The 18,939-nt window shown below is 32.5% G+C and overlaps 1 protein-coding gene and 1 long non-coding RNA gene across 2 annotated transcripts; one reads left to right on the top strand and one right to left on the bottom strand.

The window, feature by feature from the left end:
- The first annotated feature begins 21 nt into the window (after nucleotides 1-21).
- On the top strand, nucleotides 22-1,043 carry LOC140752132 (uncharacterized). The gene is made up of 2 exons (XR_012103413.1): nucleotides 22-428; nucleotides 601-1,043. It is a non-coding gene; the product is annotated as an uncharacterized LOC140752132 (long non-coding RNA).
- A 2,289-nt stretch (nucleotides 1,044-3,332) lies between these two features.
- Nucleotides 3,333-17,425, bottom strand: LOC140752552 (uncharacterized). The gene is made up of 12 exons (XM_073086890.1): nucleotides 17,313-17,425; nucleotides 15,034-15,169; nucleotides 14,746-14,886; nucleotides 14,094-14,297; nucleotides 13,252-13,491; nucleotides 12,635-12,967; nucleotides 9,305-9,441; nucleotides 7,663-7,801; nucleotides 7,367-7,507; nucleotides 5,661-5,864; nucleotides 4,928-5,167; nucleotides 3,333-3,794 (listed from the first exon to the last, which is right to left on the bottom strand). The coding sequence occupies exons 1-12, from the start codon at nucleotides 17,387-17,389 to the stop codon at nucleotides 3,459-3,461; spliced, it is 2,328 nt and encodes a 775-aa protein (XP_072942991.1). The 5' UTR covers nucleotides 17,390-17,425; the 3' UTR covers nucleotides 3,333-3,458.
- Between the last annotated feature and the right edge of the window lie 1,514 nt (nucleotides 17,426-18,939).

Here is an 18,939-nt window from a genome sequence, read left to right as displayed (position 1 = left end):
TTTTTGGCTTAAATTATTTATAATTGGGTACTTGACACTAATAACAATAAAATATGAAATATGATCGATATGATAGCTTATAAGTAAACATAAATTATGCAATATTTAGTTTAATTTTTAATACACTATAAGTATTTTTATTTCTAAAAAGAAATTTTCGATTTTTTATCTGTGGGTTGTAAATTCTAAAACGGGGACGGTGCTGCTTGAAATGTCATGTGACGTCACCACACGCATAATAAACAAGACAAATAATAATTATATCGTTTGCTGTTAGAGTTGGTTGAATTTATGTTGTGAACCGATATAAATCCACACTATATTAAAATTTATAGCGTGTATCTGCTTAAAAAAATATACAATGCAATAAATAAAAATGAATACAAAAACTTCCGCGAAATAACCTATGGAAATCACAAGTAAACAACGTAAGTAAAATATTCTTTACATTTAATCATTTCGGACAGTTAAAACATTTCTTAGCCGACTTCCGATAGATGAAAGGTTATGTTTAAGTGATTATCAAGCTTTTTTAAACTATACTTATATTGTTATGTGAACTGCTTTAAGGTTATTTATTGGTTATATTTATAATTTCAGATCCTCGCGACAGCATTATAGTGACGACGCTATAGGGTATGTGCAGTTTAAGAAGAAGGCAGGCTTGTGTTTCATGAAAAGTAAAAGTTGTCCCAAAAAGATGCTACCCAAAAAGATGAAGGAAGGAAAACTACCATACAGTTAGCTGTTATTGGACTACAGATTTAATTATGAAAATGACAGTGATAAAAAAATATATTCAGTTGTTACAGGAAATAATTTTAGGAATTAAGAAAAGCATTAACGCAAGCAGCACACAAATTCAGCTTAGCAAGAGCTTAAATATAAACGAAGGAAATAACAGCTTCAGAATGCTTTGAGGTGATCTGTAGTAATTATTGTAACTGTAACATATGACGATAAATATATACAAAAGTTCTACTGTGTGTACTCAATAGAACCATATAAACCAAATAAACAAATAAAAGACTAATATTAGCAAATCATGTATTTTTAATTATACAGTCCTCTAAGTTAATCTGTGCACAATGCACATGCACAAGCAATAATAACACAGTCATGAAATATTTTAATTGTGTCCTATTAATTACAGAATGGGCCCTTAAAATAGAATTCTCATAGACGTCTTATAATTCTATTCTTATCATAGACATCTATATATTATATTAAATATATGAATACTTCCATTTGCTGTTTTCTTTTGATTCCGTCCCGTTCCAATGATTTGGAATTGACGAATCACTCGAGAGTTACTAAATTTATTCCTTTTTCTCAATAATACTTCTCTTACATAAATAGTATAAAATGTCATTGCTTGCAAACAGAGGATTTAAACATATAAGAATCTGCAAGTTCTTTAACGTTTATGAGATTTGGGTTTAGGAACTTGTATAAGCAAATTTGTTAGGATATTTAGCGATCGTACTTGTACACATCGTCACTGCACACGCCTTGTAATTTGACATTCTTGCAATTGTACTAATAAAAGTTAAATAATTCCCAAGATTTCACCTGAAGTATGTGTAGCGTCGAAGTTTATTTCTATATTTTCAATGTGTTGACGTCACGCTACGAAATGACACTTGACCGCCTGTTTTGGCGTAACGTTCCGTTTACCGTAATAAAAATATGTTTTTTATTAATAAATAGCCCTTTTTTCGAAAAAATTATCAATGAAAGGCATATATAATACGTATATGAATTCATTAAAACAGTTTCCCAAAAAGTGTCAAGTAGCCAATAGGGAATATGCACATTTTTATTTTATTATTTTAAACCACTTATTACATCGTTTTAACATAGTAAAAAATATAAACAATTTTATTAGTGTTTGAAATATTTTTTTAAAAATTATTTAAAGTATCAATAAAATTTGACACATTTGAACGCCGCCATTTTACGCGCTCTTTGAATGACGTCACGTAGCGTGATTTGTATTGATAATGATGATAACTGTATGCACATAAAGGTATTATTAAACGTTTTCAGGTTTCATCGCTATTTACATCATGGGAAAGACTAAATAACCACTTTATAAATATTTCCTAGAGTTATTTTAGAGTTATTGTGCAAAACCACTACTATAAATACATTATATAGTGTTTTTTTCCTTTGCAAAAGATGCGAAAATACGAAAAATGTGGTGCAAGATTATAGGGAACAGATAAAGTATCTCCAAAATCGCATTAACATTTGCATTTACTGTAACAAACAATAATTTTAGGTACCTAAATAATTTTAAAATATTGCATTGATCATCTACTTCGTTAGGTACTTATCGACTTCTACATCAAAGGCTATCATTTGAAACACACAATTATAATTTACAATATTATAAAGATAGGTGAAGATAGGTAGATAGGATAGGCAGTAACCACTTACCATCAGGTGGACTGTATGCTCGTCTGCTACTCCTATATTATAAATATTAACAAAATAAGTTATGATCAATTAAATATATCTGAATTATATAATACCAGTTTATTCATTTTCTTATTCATAAAACCAGTTTATTCATTTTGCATATTTTAGGTAAATAGTCCGATTGTGCTTTGACAAAACTACTTTCAATCATTGTTCTTGATTATTCCTAATAATACTATGTGGAAAAATCGCACTAGGTAATAAATAACACTGTAGGAATATAGACAAAAACAATTTTCCTCTCAAACAGTTTGAATATTGACGCCGATAAACATCGTAACACGCTATGTGACGTCATTTTTCGATTCGACCAATGGGAATGCGTTTTGCAAATTTGAATTTCGCGCGCATAATTTACGATTTTTGATAAAAGTTTTAAACAATTTAATACGAAATAAAGAAGAAATAATGGTTTAGATGTAATTTCAGGACCGTAATGTACCAAGGAAAAAAATAACAAGCAAATCTAAATCACATGCATATTCCCTATTACCTATGGACAAGACAGTAAATAACATTATACATCTGTGAATACGAATTTGAGCGTTTTTGTCATTAATTTTAAATATCGTACTAGTCCTTTGTTTTTTTTGGTCAGTAGGTAATAGCACTATACCAAAGGTTTGACTACAGCTCTTTAATATTATTGATAGGTTTTGTAGGCTTTTTATAAGTTTAGCTTTGTAGGAACAGTACCTGATCAATTATTTTAATAATAGACTCACTTCGTTGGTATGTTATGTAGTAATAATGTTCATGTGATTAAAGATAACTTCAAATCAGACTTAATTTTTTTCATTATTACTATATCAATAAAGTGCAATAGTTATTGATGTCAGAGGTAAACATTTTCACAGTTTATTAGATATTTATTTTAAAATGGGGTAGGTACAATGGACATTATTCAACCATAACAAAGAAAAATATTATTAAAAATAATTTACGTATAAGTAATCTTTAGTGATTTAATAAAATTATTTCTGTGCCGATAACGCTTCAAGTAATCCTAAGAAAAGCTCGGGAGCCCTTGGAATAGCATTAAAACTTTGTGCAAGACGAGTTATTTCATCATACATCATGCGTTTTTCCTGCTTATATATTTCAGGAAGTTTTAGTTGTAAATAAAGTCTCTTTATCTCCTCTACGTGTTCTGGATCTGGACTGCCGTAGTATCTCGTGAATGTCTTCCGTTGTGCTTCATTGCACTTCTGCAAAGCTGTCACGGCCAACCAGGAACACTTGCCCTCTTGGATGTCAGTTCCCAGTTTACCAGTGTCACATTCTAATGCAAATGCGTCAGAAAAGTCGTTCTGTAATACATAATTACTGGTTAATTACTAATTGTACGTATTTTATATTTCTAGTCCCTTGTATATAGGTATTTTATGATTTTCCTTGCGAATAAGCTTATTTTTGCAATAGGAATACATTATGATCCATATGACCTCCTCAGTACGAGTAGTAAGTAGTAATTCATTTATGTTAAACTCTATAAGAAAAAAGCTAATATACTATTGGTTTATTATAACTTGGATGTAGGTCTCTCCGCATAGCCAAGGATGTTGGAGTATACCCAATGGGGCGGTATGGGATCGAGCTATACGAGTATATTAGTTATGGGCGAAAAAGTAGGGCCTCCTATTTGTGACAATTCGCCGTCCTTTTAAAGTGATGTCCAAGGTGATACTTAAATTCGAAGAGTCTTTAAAAAATAGAAGTAACGTATTGTAAAAAACTATAATTTTAAAGATTTTACGGTCCCCCCAGTACAGTGTGGTCCAGAGCGGGCCTCCCCCTCCGGTCCCGGCACTCTACACCTCTACGATTACCAATATAAAGCCTAAAAGGATTTATTTTAGTTTTCTAACCTATTATGATTTGACTGCGGTATAAGTAGGAAAATTTTATTTTATAGTTTATGTTATATATTTATTTAACTACTAGTGGAGACCGCGGCTTCGCCCGCATTTTCAAGAAATAATATGACATACATAAAACGGAAAATTTGTACCTGCATTGGAATGACAGTGGTGCCATCTGTCGAAAATTGGTCTTACCAACTCCCAAACCCTCGTGAGCTCTTGGACAACAACTTTGCTAAAGATCATCAGTTGATCAAATGCATATTCAGTTGATCAATTTCGATTCTATAAGTACTTACGAATTAAAAATTAATTAAAAAAACCTTTTCCCACGGACTAAAACGTGAATCTAAACCATTCTCAAGTCCCCTTGAACAGACACAACAAATTTCATCAAAATCAGTCCAGTCGTTTAGGAAGAGTTCAGTGACATACACACGCACATAAGAAATATATATATATATATATAAATATATATAAAAGATAAGATATATATATATATATATATATATATATATATATATATATATATATATATATATATATATATATATAAAGATAATAAATCGTCTTATACCAACCTGAATTTGATGTAAATGTCCCATTTTGAAACCAATTTCTTGAACCTTTCTAAGAATTTCCATATTCTCTATGTTCGCTAACATCATGCCAAGGTAAACTGGCAGAACATGTGTGTAATATGAAGTTTTATACTTCGCTATATTCTCGTAAAATTCACGGGTAAATTGTACATAATCCTTTTCCTTTTGATTTATCATTGCGTAGTCCAAATTTTGTCCAACGGCTGTATAAATTAGTGCCTGTAACAGATTTAAGTTTCACGTTTAATTAACATGATAAAAAAGTTTCTTTTTTTTAATTTATTTACAGGAATAATCAGTATTTTCGAAGTCATATTATAAAATTATCCTGATTATTGGGCTATCGAGAATTTGTAAAAGCTAATTTTAAATACATTATATTCCTCGCTTATAACTGCTCCTATCGAAGTTGTTTTTTTAAATTAATATTTAAAATCAAGATATTTTGAAGGTGGTAGAATCCTTTGTGGTTCGACTCCAGCGGCACCACCGCCACACCTATTTCTGCCTCATAACAGCAGCGTTAAGCGCTGCTGTGTTCCGGTTTGAAGGGTGTGGTAAGGGAAACATACTTTTCCGAGGCGTTCCAGCTTAGTCCTCCTGTCGTGTCCTGTATGTAAATCTGTAAACTCATGGTAAGGGTACTGAAGTGCACACCGAAGGAATACATGGAAATTCGTCAGTTGTGAACAATAATATGAGAAATTATTACGTCGTTAAATTGGTCCATAATTTTCGAAAACAGTGGCAGATGCTTAAAGTTCGACTTCAAGAATTTTAACATGATCCCGTAGATTACAACACCGTCGTTAACAGCTCTCATCCCAACATTTGGTAACATATACCAACAAGTTCTCCCTCGTCGTGTCTCAGATCTGTCCACAATATCATCAAGGATGATCCAGTAAGCCTGAAACTTGATAAACACAATTAAATTAATTATAGTCTAAAATTATCCGTCCATCTCTAGCCCCTGAAACGCTATTACGAAATATAATATAAGATTAACAGCACTGTCTGTTAAATCGCTTTATAAATGTTTATAGTCATTCCAACACCAACGATTTGGTGACTCGCAACTCGTCAAGAGATGGCGCAACACGATTCTGGATCACGCTATCGAAGTTTTCTCAACATTTTATGTTTTGCGTCTATGGCGGTACGTTTTAGAGGGAAAGAAAAGTTCGTTCTTTTTTGTCAACCTATTTTGAGTCGGTAATTCTTAGGTACGACCCACATCCTCAAATTCCTCAAAGGTCTAAAACTCTCAGAACATTGCCGTGAGGTACCTATCCTAAAGATGATAACCTTCTTTTTTTATAAACAATTTCATCATATAATAGATTTATATTTTATACCTAAGATAAGCAGCAATTTATATGATATTAACAATATTAAGAGATATTGAAAGGTTTCTCGGTTAGGGCTAACATGTTAGACCGAAGGTTAATTACGTTTTAAAATAACTGGCATATGAAATTATTCGCCTTTAAGGCGCATATCCCTTGATTCAACCATCCTTTAGTATTATATCAAATTATCTATTTATATTAAACTAGTGGTGCCCGCGACTTCGCCAGCAATCCAATGTGAAACATTCCAAAATCAACAACTACTTACAAATTAAAAATTAATTAAAAATCCTTTTCCCACGGACTAAATTGTGAATCTAAACCTTTCTCAAGTCCCTTTGAACACATACAACAAATTTCATCAAAATCAGTCCAGTCGTGTAGGAGGAGTTCTGTGACATACATACGCACATAAGAAATATATATATAAAGATTATCTTCAATTCAAGATAATACAATAGTGTAGGGGTGAAGAAGTTACCTATTTATACTTTGACACCTAACATTGTGAATAATAACCTCCCTATGTAATGAAATTTGTTAATTTCTGCCTATATAAGAAACTAAAGATCGAATTTTAGATTAAATTAGCTGACCCGGAAAACGTTGTGTTGCCATATAAATAAAAAATGTTGGGAGTGAACAACTCTTATCGCTTAGGGGTATGAAAAATAGATAGTAGCCGATTCTCAGACCTACTGAATATAAAATTTGGTGAAAATCGGTAAAGCCGTTTCGGAGGAGTATGGTAACTAACTTTGTGACACGAGAATTTTATATGTAAGATATATTTAATACGGGAGCAAGTAGGTATAGTAGCATTAGTCCTTTTATAGACATCTTTATTTTCCTTATAATTTTATGAAGTACGAAATCTTTTAAAGTTATGTTAACTCATTTGTAGTCTACTCCTCCCAGCTCTTTATTTAATCTTTCGATGAACTCTTATGTTTACGATTGTTTATAAATGTTAATGGCCTGCAGCTGCAGTAACCTTCAGTATAGGTAGCAGAGCGTACTTATGTTAATCTGACTAGGTCTGTATATTTAAATAAAACATGTTTACCAATTCCACACACCATCCCAGAATGCGGCACAATTCCAATGATTCTTCAGTGATATTCTCTGGCTTTTCCAGATATTTATACGCCAATATGGTCGTCACTCCACGAGTACATTTGCCATCACCTAAGTTGTAATCTAAAATCTTATTTAAAAATGTATTAATTAATTAGTCAAAGTATGTACACTGTTTATTTTTTTTACAATTTAATTACAGTATAATTATTCCTTAGGGAGTAATTAAGTAAAAAAGCTGATTAACCTGTACCTACGTGATAAAGTACAATTGAAATATTTTACCTGTTTTATTTCATTAGCAAATCCGGGTATTTCTGTAAATTGAGGATTGGCCGCTATAGTGTTAATGACTTCAGGCAAGGCGCCAAGTAAAAAATCTTTTTCGCGTTTAAATTCTGCAAACGACCTTTTGCCTCCCATCCTGTAAAAGAGCACGTCTGAATGCTTAGAAGAAATTAAAACATTGGTTCAGTTAATTTAATCGATTCCAGTAAAGTCGAGTAAAAGCGAGTAACTACGTAAGAAGATTCACGTTTCAGGCATCTAAATAATTAAATTGATGCCTATTCTAACTCAGGGCGTTAGCGGAGTATAATGATCTAACATTAGTCAGTTGCTTACTTGTCTATTAAATGTGTGTTCATGGTTTCCATGCCACAGGGAATCCTACCATCGTGTCATTTAGGTAGTTTAAAGTATTTGAGAGACAATGTTATTACCGTAATACGTGAGTAATTGGTTTTACCACTTAGTTTAGTAACACTGTTTTTGATAATTTAAAACATACCAATTATGAATAATGTAATGTCAATTATTTAAAGGATGTTTGAAATTTAATAATTGTGAAAATTAATAACTAGCATTATAGCAATATTATTTGCATTACAACGTATATGTTTTTCACATTCATATTCTCTTAATGAAATTAACGAATTTTATTGAAAAAGTTGACAATTTAATAAATAATTAATGGATACGCGGATACAAATGATAGACGTTAAAAATATTTAATTTATAATTGAATTAATTGACACTTTGATGCTTTCTTAACTTTTATTCTTACTCTAGTAGTCCTGTGTACTGGATACTGTGGACATGAACACACAAAATATAAGAATACTTAAACACCCAAAAATGTAAAGAACATTATACCTAGTTGCTTTTCATATTAATTAAACCATTCTTTTTGGAGTTTAAGGGTCCGTGATGACATATGTTGGTGTTAATCATTTAGACTACCTAAGTAGGTAATTACAATCAAAAAGATTCCGTGTTGAAATTTTGTAAGCAATATAGGTAATTATTAAGATATTTGAGTCCAAAACCGTAAAATAATAAAGCATAGGTTATTTTCTTTGGTAGATACCGACAAATTCACTCAAATATCGTAGAAAATATATCATTTACTACATCTTACAGTAGGTGCTTTCAATCACTTTCTTCTTCGAATGAAGGGGTTCGAATCCATGGCCGTCGAAATTTTTATTAAATGGTCGATTTGTAGTATTCTAGGTTTTATGCCAAAATGCTTAATGCTTGTAAATATTTCGATGTCTGCCTCACCGGGTGTCAAACCTGGTGTCCTCTGAGCATGAGACTGTTACGATAACTACTTTGCCTCGTGACTCGTTCGATATTATTATTATTGTTTCTTAAAAATATACGAGTATTTTAAATTTAAACTTGAATTCATATAAATTAATTTCAGCACTTTATATTGAAGAGCAACCTTTTTTCCTTGCAGTTAAAAAAAGTAGCAGCTAATAAAAAAAATAATGAGTTATCATTAAGTACAAATGAGTATTTATACAATAAACTACTTGTGTTGTTGAAGTCCTAATATAAACAAAAGTACAAGTATTTCCTAATAATAAGAAAAAAAAAATATCTGAACAAAAATAAATAGGTTATGTAACTTGTTTACCTTTGAGTCACACTTGAATTGTTTTTAAGTAAAACTTGAAAATTTCTGGCCGCTGTATGTATGAATCCGGAAAACATAGTGATGGGCCAGCTATTTGACTGTACTTCACAAATGATATAAAGGGACGTCTTAACTTGCTCTCATCCCGTGTAACACTGAACGTTTCTTAAGCGCAGATCGACCTAAATGAGCGTGTCATCACATTTTTTACTTAGACAATTACCTACCTTAATTGATTCTGAGTCAACAATAATTGTTATAATTACATCTTATTACGACGCAAATCGATCGTTAATCTTAATTTTGGTGGAAAGTCCAAGTGATTAAAATTAAAACGCGAACATGTGTCTCCTTCAAAAGGTACCCGATGACGTGAGAGCGACGTCGAGTTATGTGGGATTTTTACCGCATTAAAACCCCCCCGGTGGCCGTCCTCATCGCTTGTTGGAGAACTCCGGGATCTCCGACGGAACACAACCGGAATCCTCCAAGCGCGAAGCCCCGATCGGGCACTGCCATGGGAGAGCAGTTTTCGCTCCTCCCAAATCATCTGGTGTTCACGACGGTATTCGACCACACATATCGCCGTCCTTCCCGGGGTCGCTTACTGGACGGTTCGAGTTCCCACTCTTGCTGCCCGCAACCCCGGAAGCCCCTTTTTAGTCGCCTCTTACGACAGGCAGGGGATACCCTATTCTATTTTAGTCCCAGAACTACAGGGACAGATCCCCGGGCAACCTAAGGTATTAATTTCATCGCTTCAGAGGAGTTGGTTGGTTGGACTATCGGTTTGGATGACATGGTATTTAATATGCACAATATAAACAAACTATAATTATTACCTACTACTCGTAAGAACTATCCGTTAGTAATTAGTATACTGGTGTATATACAGGGTGAATTTTTGTAATCGGCCTACAATGCCAAATCGGAAACTATAAGAATTAGCAAAAAATACTGTACGGAGTTACGAGGCCGATTTTGATAAAAATTAAAACTGCATCATGAAATTTTTTTTTTAATTTATTTCTCTAGCTGGGAATCGGGGAACGTGTTCATTTTGAAAAATAAAAAAACTTAATTAGCGTAAAAGATGTAGAAACTAAAAGTTATCGAAGAGTTACTATTTTACACCTTATAAACTGTATTTAATGTTATTTTTATTACTTTCTTGCCCATAATATAATCTCTGTAACAAATAAGATAATTAAATGGTTATTATTTTAATTTGTACCATATGCATCATAATAATAGGTACATTTTATATGATTTGTTGGGAATATAATATAAATAATACGTTTGTTACTCAAGTACCTACATGTACAGATTTTTTTATTTTTTTTTCATTAGAGGTAGGTAGGCAGTCCGAATTTGGGAAACTTAATTTTGGAACAACTATTTTGAACATATGAAATATCGGACGAACATAATATTTACTATTTTATATAACGATTTTTATACTAAATATAATTTGTTGTGCTATTTTAAGCGTATTCATAATATTATTTTGAGAGACAAATGAACTAGGAGATAATAATATAACGATTATGTAATTATTATAATATAATATGACGCACCTGTACTACCTGTGTACCTGTAATGACGCACGCAATATATAATGTAGTAATAATAAAATCAATTAAATAAATTATCTAGTTGAAAATATTATTATTATGTAAATATAATTTAGCAGTTCCTATTATTACGTTAAGGTTGATTAATAATATAAATAAAAATGTAATAATTTAATACACAAAAATTGTAAAGACTTAATGAGCATGGAATAAAAGGCTTTTTTACATATTTTTTTATTTTTAAGCTATTGCATAGCTTTTATCGCGGGCTTTGAGCGCGGCGACCGAATCGAGAAATTCCGTAACGAAAATTCCTAACACCTTAATTCGTCGACTTGAAAACAGATGGCAGTAATACACATTTTTTTTTGATTTTACTTTTTAACAACAATGTTGATTAAGACTGATGTTTAATATGTTTATGCCACTAGCGGTCACCCATCTAACATCTGACCTCGACAAACGTTGCTTAAGTTACGTCTTAGTAATTTAAATGTTGATTACAATTGTTATTTTAATATGTTTTTGTCACTAGCGGTCACCCATCCTACTGTCGGCCGTGCCCTCCATTGCTTAATTTACGTTTTAGTAATTTGAATGTTGATTACAACTGTTATTTTAATGTTTTTGTCACTAGCGGTCACCCGTCCAACATCCGACCTCGACCAACGTTGCTTAACTTACGTTTTAGTAATTTGAATGTTGATTACAACTGTTATTTTAATGTTTTTGTCACTAGCGGTCACCCATCCAACATCCGACCTCGACCAACGTTGCTTAACTTACGTTTTAGTAATTTGAATGTTGATTACAACTGTTATTTTAATGTTTTTGTCACTAGCGGTCACCCATCCAACATCCGACCTCGACCAACGCTGCTCAACTTACGTTTTAGTAATTTGAATGTTGATTACAACTGTTATTTTAATATATTTTTGTCACTAGCGGTCACCCATTCGACTTTCGGCCGAGCCCACCATTGCTTAACGTACGTTTTAATAATTTTAATGTACATTACGACTGATAGTTTAGTATGTTTTTGCCACTTGCGATCACCCATCCAATTTTCGTCCGCACCCACCGTTGCTTAACTTACGTTTAAGGAATTTAAATGTTATGTTTTTAAGCTATTGCATAGCTTCTATCGCGGGTCTTGAGCGTGGACCCGAATCCAGAAATTCCGTAACGAAAAAACCTAACACCCCCCACTCCGACCGGCACAGCGGTGATACTTTTTAGTAGCGATCTGTGCGCCCCGGGGCACACACGCCAGTTGACGGGTTAATGACTTTTTGAAATATCACGATTGCAATTTGCATAAGTTGATAAAAAATGCTATGCAATAGCTTTACCGCGGCAGTCTCCGAGTGCCACACGTATTTTTTTAAATTTTATTTTAATATGACGCACCTACTGGTTTTGTCATACGAAAAATGTGGTACTCCATGAGGCTATAACTCAATCAATACAGAAAAGACCTTACTTACGTTAGTAGTTAGGTTTACTAGTACAATGAAAGGCTTTTACATAAATGAACTAATCTAAAATGATAGTTTGATCCAGACACGCAGCACTATTTGAACCTAGTTTATAAAAAGTGAGCAGCCTGTGACTTCGATCACTTATAAGAACGCCTCTGACTATATAGTTTATGTACTTTTTAGGTATTAATAGTGGAGTGGAAGGTGGTCGAACAAACAAAATACATGCAAATGATTTATTAATAATATATTTGCAGGCAATTTAATAACAATCATTTCTGTCCCGTGAATACTTCAAGTAGTTTTAAGAACAGCTCAGGAGCTTTTGAAATAGAGTTGAGATCATTCGCAAGACGGGTTATTTCATCATACCGTATGCGCTGTTCCTGCTTATATATTTCAGGAAGATTTAATTCGTCATAAAGTCTCTTTATCTCCTCTACGTGTTCTGGATCTGGACTGCCGTAGTATCTCGTGAATGTCTTCCGTTGTGCTTCATTGCACTTCTGCAAAGCTGTGACGGCCAACCAGGTACACTTGCCTTCTTGGATGTCGGTCCCTAGTTTACCAGTTTCTGATTCTAATGCAAAAGTGTCCATGAAGTCGTTCTGTAATAAATAAATTTCCAAATATTACCTTACGATTTTCTTAAGACCTTTACACTTTCTCGCCTCCTTATATGTGTTACAAAATTTCATGAAAACCGGTTATATGTATAGTTAAGTCGAAAACGCGTAGCAAACAAATAAACTGACATTCACATTTATAATATTCGCTAGGATTGGGATAAAGGTTCAAAATAAGGAAAACTTTATCTTCGGTCTTAGGTTGGCCTTGAGCCAATAATGGTTTATACAAGCAGTCACAATTCTTATACTACGCACGTACTAACCTGCATCTGATACAAACTCCCTATTTTGTAACTTATTTTCTCAACTTTTCTTAGACTCTCTGTATCACCAATGTTCGCTAACATCATGCCAGCATAAACTGGTAGGACGTGTGAATAATATGAAGTCTTATACTTCACTATAACTTCGTAAAATTTACTGGTAAATTGTATGTAATCTTTTTCTTTTTGGTATAACATTATGTAGTCCCAATGTTGGCCAGCCCCTGTATAAATTATTGTCTAAAAGCAGTTAATATAATGTTTTATTTAGAGTAAAAAAGTGAAATTTTTACTTAAATTCATATTTTAAAACAATAATCAGTGATTTTTTGAAGTAACGTAATAAGTACATTTGAGATAGTACTTATTATAACCAGTTTTATGATAAGTGTGTACAATGTACTTGTATAGTTAGTTAGTTATTTTTGATTACAGATGTCCATGGGCGGCAGTAGCCACTTACCATCAGGTGGACTGCATGCTCATCTGCTACTCCTATATTATAAAAAAAAAGTTATCGCCAAACAGCTAGTCCGCTCTGAAGTTGTTGCGAGCAGGTTCATTTCTATGTTCAGAGCGGACTAGCAGTCTTACGCGGACTAACATACATATTCCTACATACCATACAGTTCTCCATAATCCTTATAGTTATGAAGTATATGGTATACCAACCCGCAATTGCCAGCTTAGAGGTATTGTTTTTACAGTTCGACAGCATACGTGAAGTAGTAATGATAATCCTTAACGTAAATTTCGAAAGGTGTTAGAATCAGTAAGGTTCGATCGGGGAGATACCCTACTTATATTTACAACATGAAGCGGAAAATATGAGAAAGTATTACGTCATTAAAGATGTCTATAATTTTTGAATAAAGTGGCAGATGTTCGAAGTTTGTCTTCAATAACTTTAACATGATTCCGCACATAAGAGCACTGTCGTTAACAGCTTTCATTCCGACACCAGGCAACTTGTACCAACAAGCTCTGCCTCGACGTGTCTCAGACTTGTCCATGATGTCATCTAGGATAAGCCAGTAAGCCTGAAACTGCATAAAAGTCATTACGTCAATATATTCTAGTAGAATTGTTAATTTTTAATTAATTTATTTTATAGAGTTATTCGCATATTATTAGCCCCTATTATAAAATACTAGCAGAACCCGCGGCTTCGCCCGCGTACTAAAATAGAATATGACATACAAATAACTGTAATTGCAAATTTGTACCTCTAACCATTTTAACGATAAAGTAGCTTTTATAGACATCTTTATTTTCTTTATAATTTTATGGAGTACGAAATCTTTTAAAGTTATGTTAACTCATTTGTAGTCTACTCCTCCCAGCTCTTTATTTAATCCTTCGATGAACTCTTATGTTTACGATTGTTTATAAATGTTAATGGCCTGCACTGGCCTGCAGTGACTTCAATATAGGTAGCAGAGCATACTTATGTTTATCTGACTAGCTTCGTATATTTAAATAAAACATGTTTACCAATTCCACACACCATCCCAGAATGCGGCACAATTCCAATGATTCTTCAGTGATATTCTCTGGCTTTTCCAAATATTTATACGTCAATATGGTCGTCACTCCACGAGTACATTTGCCATCACCTAAGTTGTAATCTAAAATCTTATTTAATGATTAATTAATTAATCAACGTATGTATACTTTTTATTTTTTTACAATTTAATTGCAGTATAATTATTCCGTAGGGAGTAATTAAGTAAAAAAGCTAATTAACCTTGTACGTGATAAAGTACAATTGAAATATTTTACCTGTTTTATTTCAATAGCAAATTCAGGTATATCTGTAAATTGAGGACTGGAAATAGTGTTAATGACTTTAGGCAAGGCGCCATGTAAAAATTCTTTTTCGCGTTTAAATTCTGCAAACGAACTTCTGCCTCCCATCCTGTAAAAGAGCACATCTGAATGCTTAGAAGAAATTAAAACATTGGTTCAGTTAATTTAATCGATTCCAGCAAAGTCGAGTAAAAGCGATTAGCTAGAAGATTCAAGTTTCAGGCATCTAAATAATCAAATTGATGCCTATTCTAACTCAGGGCATTAGCACAGTATAAGGATCTAACATTAGTGAGTTGCTTACTCGTCTATTAAGTGTGTGTTCATGGTTTCCATGCCACAGGTAATACTACCATAATGTCATTTAGGTAGTTTAAAGTATTTGAAGACATAATGTTATTGTCGTAATACTTGAGTAATTGGTTTTACCACTTAGTTTAGTAACACTGTTTTTAATTGGTTAAGACATACCAATTATGAATAATGTAATGTCAATTATTTAAAGGATTTTATGAAAATTAATAATTAATAATAGCAATATTATTTGCATTACAAAGTACCTATATATTTTTCATTTTCATAGTCTCTTTACGAAATTAACGAATTTTATTGAAAAAGTTGACTATTTAATAAATAATTAATGGATACGCGAATACAAATGATAGACGTTAAAAAAGTGTGTGTGTGTGTGTCAGCTACGACGCACGATTGGAGTTTACTCCTTACGAACGATAATTATGATATATATCGAATAGAAAAAAGGGTAAATGAACGCATCTGCTAAAATGATAAGAGAAACAAACATATATCTGTAATTATTCGGATTATTTATATTACTTCAATAATGCGTATTACATAAAGTATGTTACAAAATAATATAAATAATAATAATAATAAAAACATTAAAACTTGATGGTTAGGTTGCTGTTTATGTACGTTGTATATAGATGTATACAATAGATGCTACTATATGCATTTATTATACAGCATGCATACCCTGTACTCGGCAGCAGTATACAAGTTGTGGCAGAACTTCGTAATACGCAGGCGCGCAACACACACGTACAAACATACGCACACATTCAACTCTCAGACTGGAGGTAGTGAACTATACAGTGAGACTACGAAGTATCGCGCAAAGAGGAGACCCCGAGAATGAGATACGCTGTGTAATGTATTCCATCTCATTCTTTTACACGTTCAATCCTACAGATATATATGTTTGTCTCTTTCTACGTAACGCCTCAACTTTTCGTGTTGCACTTGATTTTACTCCTCATAAAATTTTCGTACCGGGCCTTATAACTCAAATCGTTTCTTAAGGAGTAAACTCCAAAAATATTTAATTTATAATTGAATTAATTGACACTTTGATGCTTTCTTAACTTATATTCTTACTCTAGTAGTCCTGTGTACTGGATACTGTGGACATGAACACACAAAATATAAGAATACTTAAACACCCAAAAATGTAAAGAACATTATACCTTGTTGCTTTTCATATTAATTAAACCATTCTTTTTGGAGTTTAAGGGTCCGTGATGAAATATGTTGGTGTTAATCATCAGACTACCTAAGTAGGTAATTACAATCAAAAAGATTCCGTGTTGGAATTTATTAAGGTAGTTATTAAGATATTTGAGTCCAAAACCGTAAAATAATAAAGCATAGGTTATTTTCTTTGGTAGATACCTACAAATTCACTCAAATATCGCAGAAAATATATCATTTACTATATCTTACAGTAGGTGCTTTCAATCACTTTCTTCTTCGAACGAAGGGTTTCATCCATGGCCGTCGAAATAAAGTTTCTATTAAATGGTCGATTTGTAGTATTCTAGGTTTTATGCCAAAATGCTTAATGCTTTTTAATATTTCGATGTCTGCCTCACCGGGTGTCAAACCTGGTGTCCTCTGAGCATGAGACTGTTACGATAACTACTTTGCCTCGTGACTCGTTCGATATTATTATTATTGTTTCTTAAAAATATACGAGTATTTTAAATTTAAACTTGAATTCATATAAATTAATTTCAGCACTTTATATTGAAGAGCAACCTTTTCTCCTTGCAGTTAAAAAAAGTAGCAGCTAATAAAAAAAATAATGAGTTATCATTAAGTACAAATGAGTATTTATACAATAAACTACTTGTGTTGTTGAAGTCCTAATATAAACAAAAGTTCAAGTATTTCCTAATAATAAGAAAAAAATAATTCTGAACAAAAATAAATAGGTTATGTAACTTGTTTACCTTTGAGTCACACTTGAATTGTTTTTAAGTAAAACTTGAAAATTTCTGGCCGCTTTATGTATGAATCCGGAAAACATAGTGATGGGCCAGCTATTTGACTGTCACTTCACAAATGATATCGTACGTCACAGTTCTCCATAATTATTATAATTATGAAGTATCTATATGGTATACCAACCCGCAATTGCCAGCTTAGAGGTATTGTTTTTACAGTTCGACAGCATACGTGAAGTAATAATGATAATCCTCAACGTAAATTCCGAAAGGTGTTCGATTCAGTAAGGTTCGATCGGGGAGATACCCTACTTATATTTACAACATGAAGCGGAAAATATGAGAAAGTATTACGTCATTAAAGATGTCTATAATTTTAGAATAAAGTGGCAGATGCTCGAAGTTTGTCTTCAATAATTTTAACATGATTCCGCACATAAGAGCACTGTCGTTAACAGCTTTCATTCCGACACCAGGCAACTTGTACCAACAAGCTCTGCCTCGACGTGTCTCAGATTTGTCCATGATGTCATCTAGTATAAGCCAGTAAGCCTGAAACTGCATAAAACATTACGTCAATTTATTCTAGTAGAATTGTTAATTTTTAATTAATTTATTTTATAGAGTTATTCGCATATTATTAGCCCCTATTATAAAATATTATTGCATTTTTATAGACATCTAGAACTTTATGCACAGAACTATGGTCCTATTAAGTTAGTGCGTTCTTTACAATTCGGCAACCTTTTCTAAGAAAATTTACTTCAATTTAAACATTTATGTATGTAAGTACGGAATATATATTTACCATTTCCACACACCATCCCATTATGCGGCTCAACTCCAGTGATTCTTCAGTAATATTCTCTGGTTTCTCCAAATATTTATAAGTTAATATCGTTGATAGTCCACGGGTACATTTGCCACCAGGTAGATTGTATTCTAAAATCTTATTTTATCATGAATATACAGTCGGTATGTATCGTTTTTTTATTTTTATATCTTAAGAATTGTAGCATAATTATTTAAATTTAATTATTAATAAGCTTTAGGTAGATTTTTGTTTTATTTTTATAAGTTATTTGTATTAATGAATTTGATGGTGCTTAGTAATTTATTTAAAAAGAAATTACCTGTTTTAGTGTGTTAGTAAATTCAGGTATTTTTGTAACCAGAGGACTGGCAGTTATAGCGTTAATAACCTTAGGTAAAGCGCCATGAAAATTCTCTTTCTCGCTTTTAAATTCAGCAAAATATGTACTATGTTGCATCCTGTAATATAAAACTTCACAGTGATATAAATAACAGCTTTAAGAACATTATTTATATATTTTGACAATTTGCAAACTGTTTGCCTGTCTAACGATAGGTAAGTAGTAGCATCCAGTCTTAGTTTTTACCCGACTGCCAAGGAAGGGTTATGTTTTTCGCGCGTATCTTGTATGTTTGTCTTTCTTTATTGTTGAATGAAAATCGTAGCACAGCGTAGGCGTGCTACGCACAAAAACAAATTGACAGAAATAGAATATACTTATTTATCTGTGATAAATATAAGTACTATTACATTAATTAGTGCCATTGCAGTTGAACCATGAGACTTGTATTATAACTAATATTCTCGTGTCACAATGTT

Source organism: Epargyreus clarus, unplaced genomic scaffold (genome assembly GCF_041222505.1).
Source record: "Epargyreus clarus isolate Ecla_fem2 unplaced genomic scaffold, WU_Ecla_fem_2.2 ptg000024l, whole genome shotgun sequence".
Classification (NCBI taxonomy): domain Eukaryota; kingdom Metazoa; phylum Arthropoda; class Insecta; order Lepidoptera; family Hesperiidae; genus Epargyreus; species Epargyreus clarus.
This window is presented reverse-complemented; position numbering and strand designations above follow the sequence as displayed.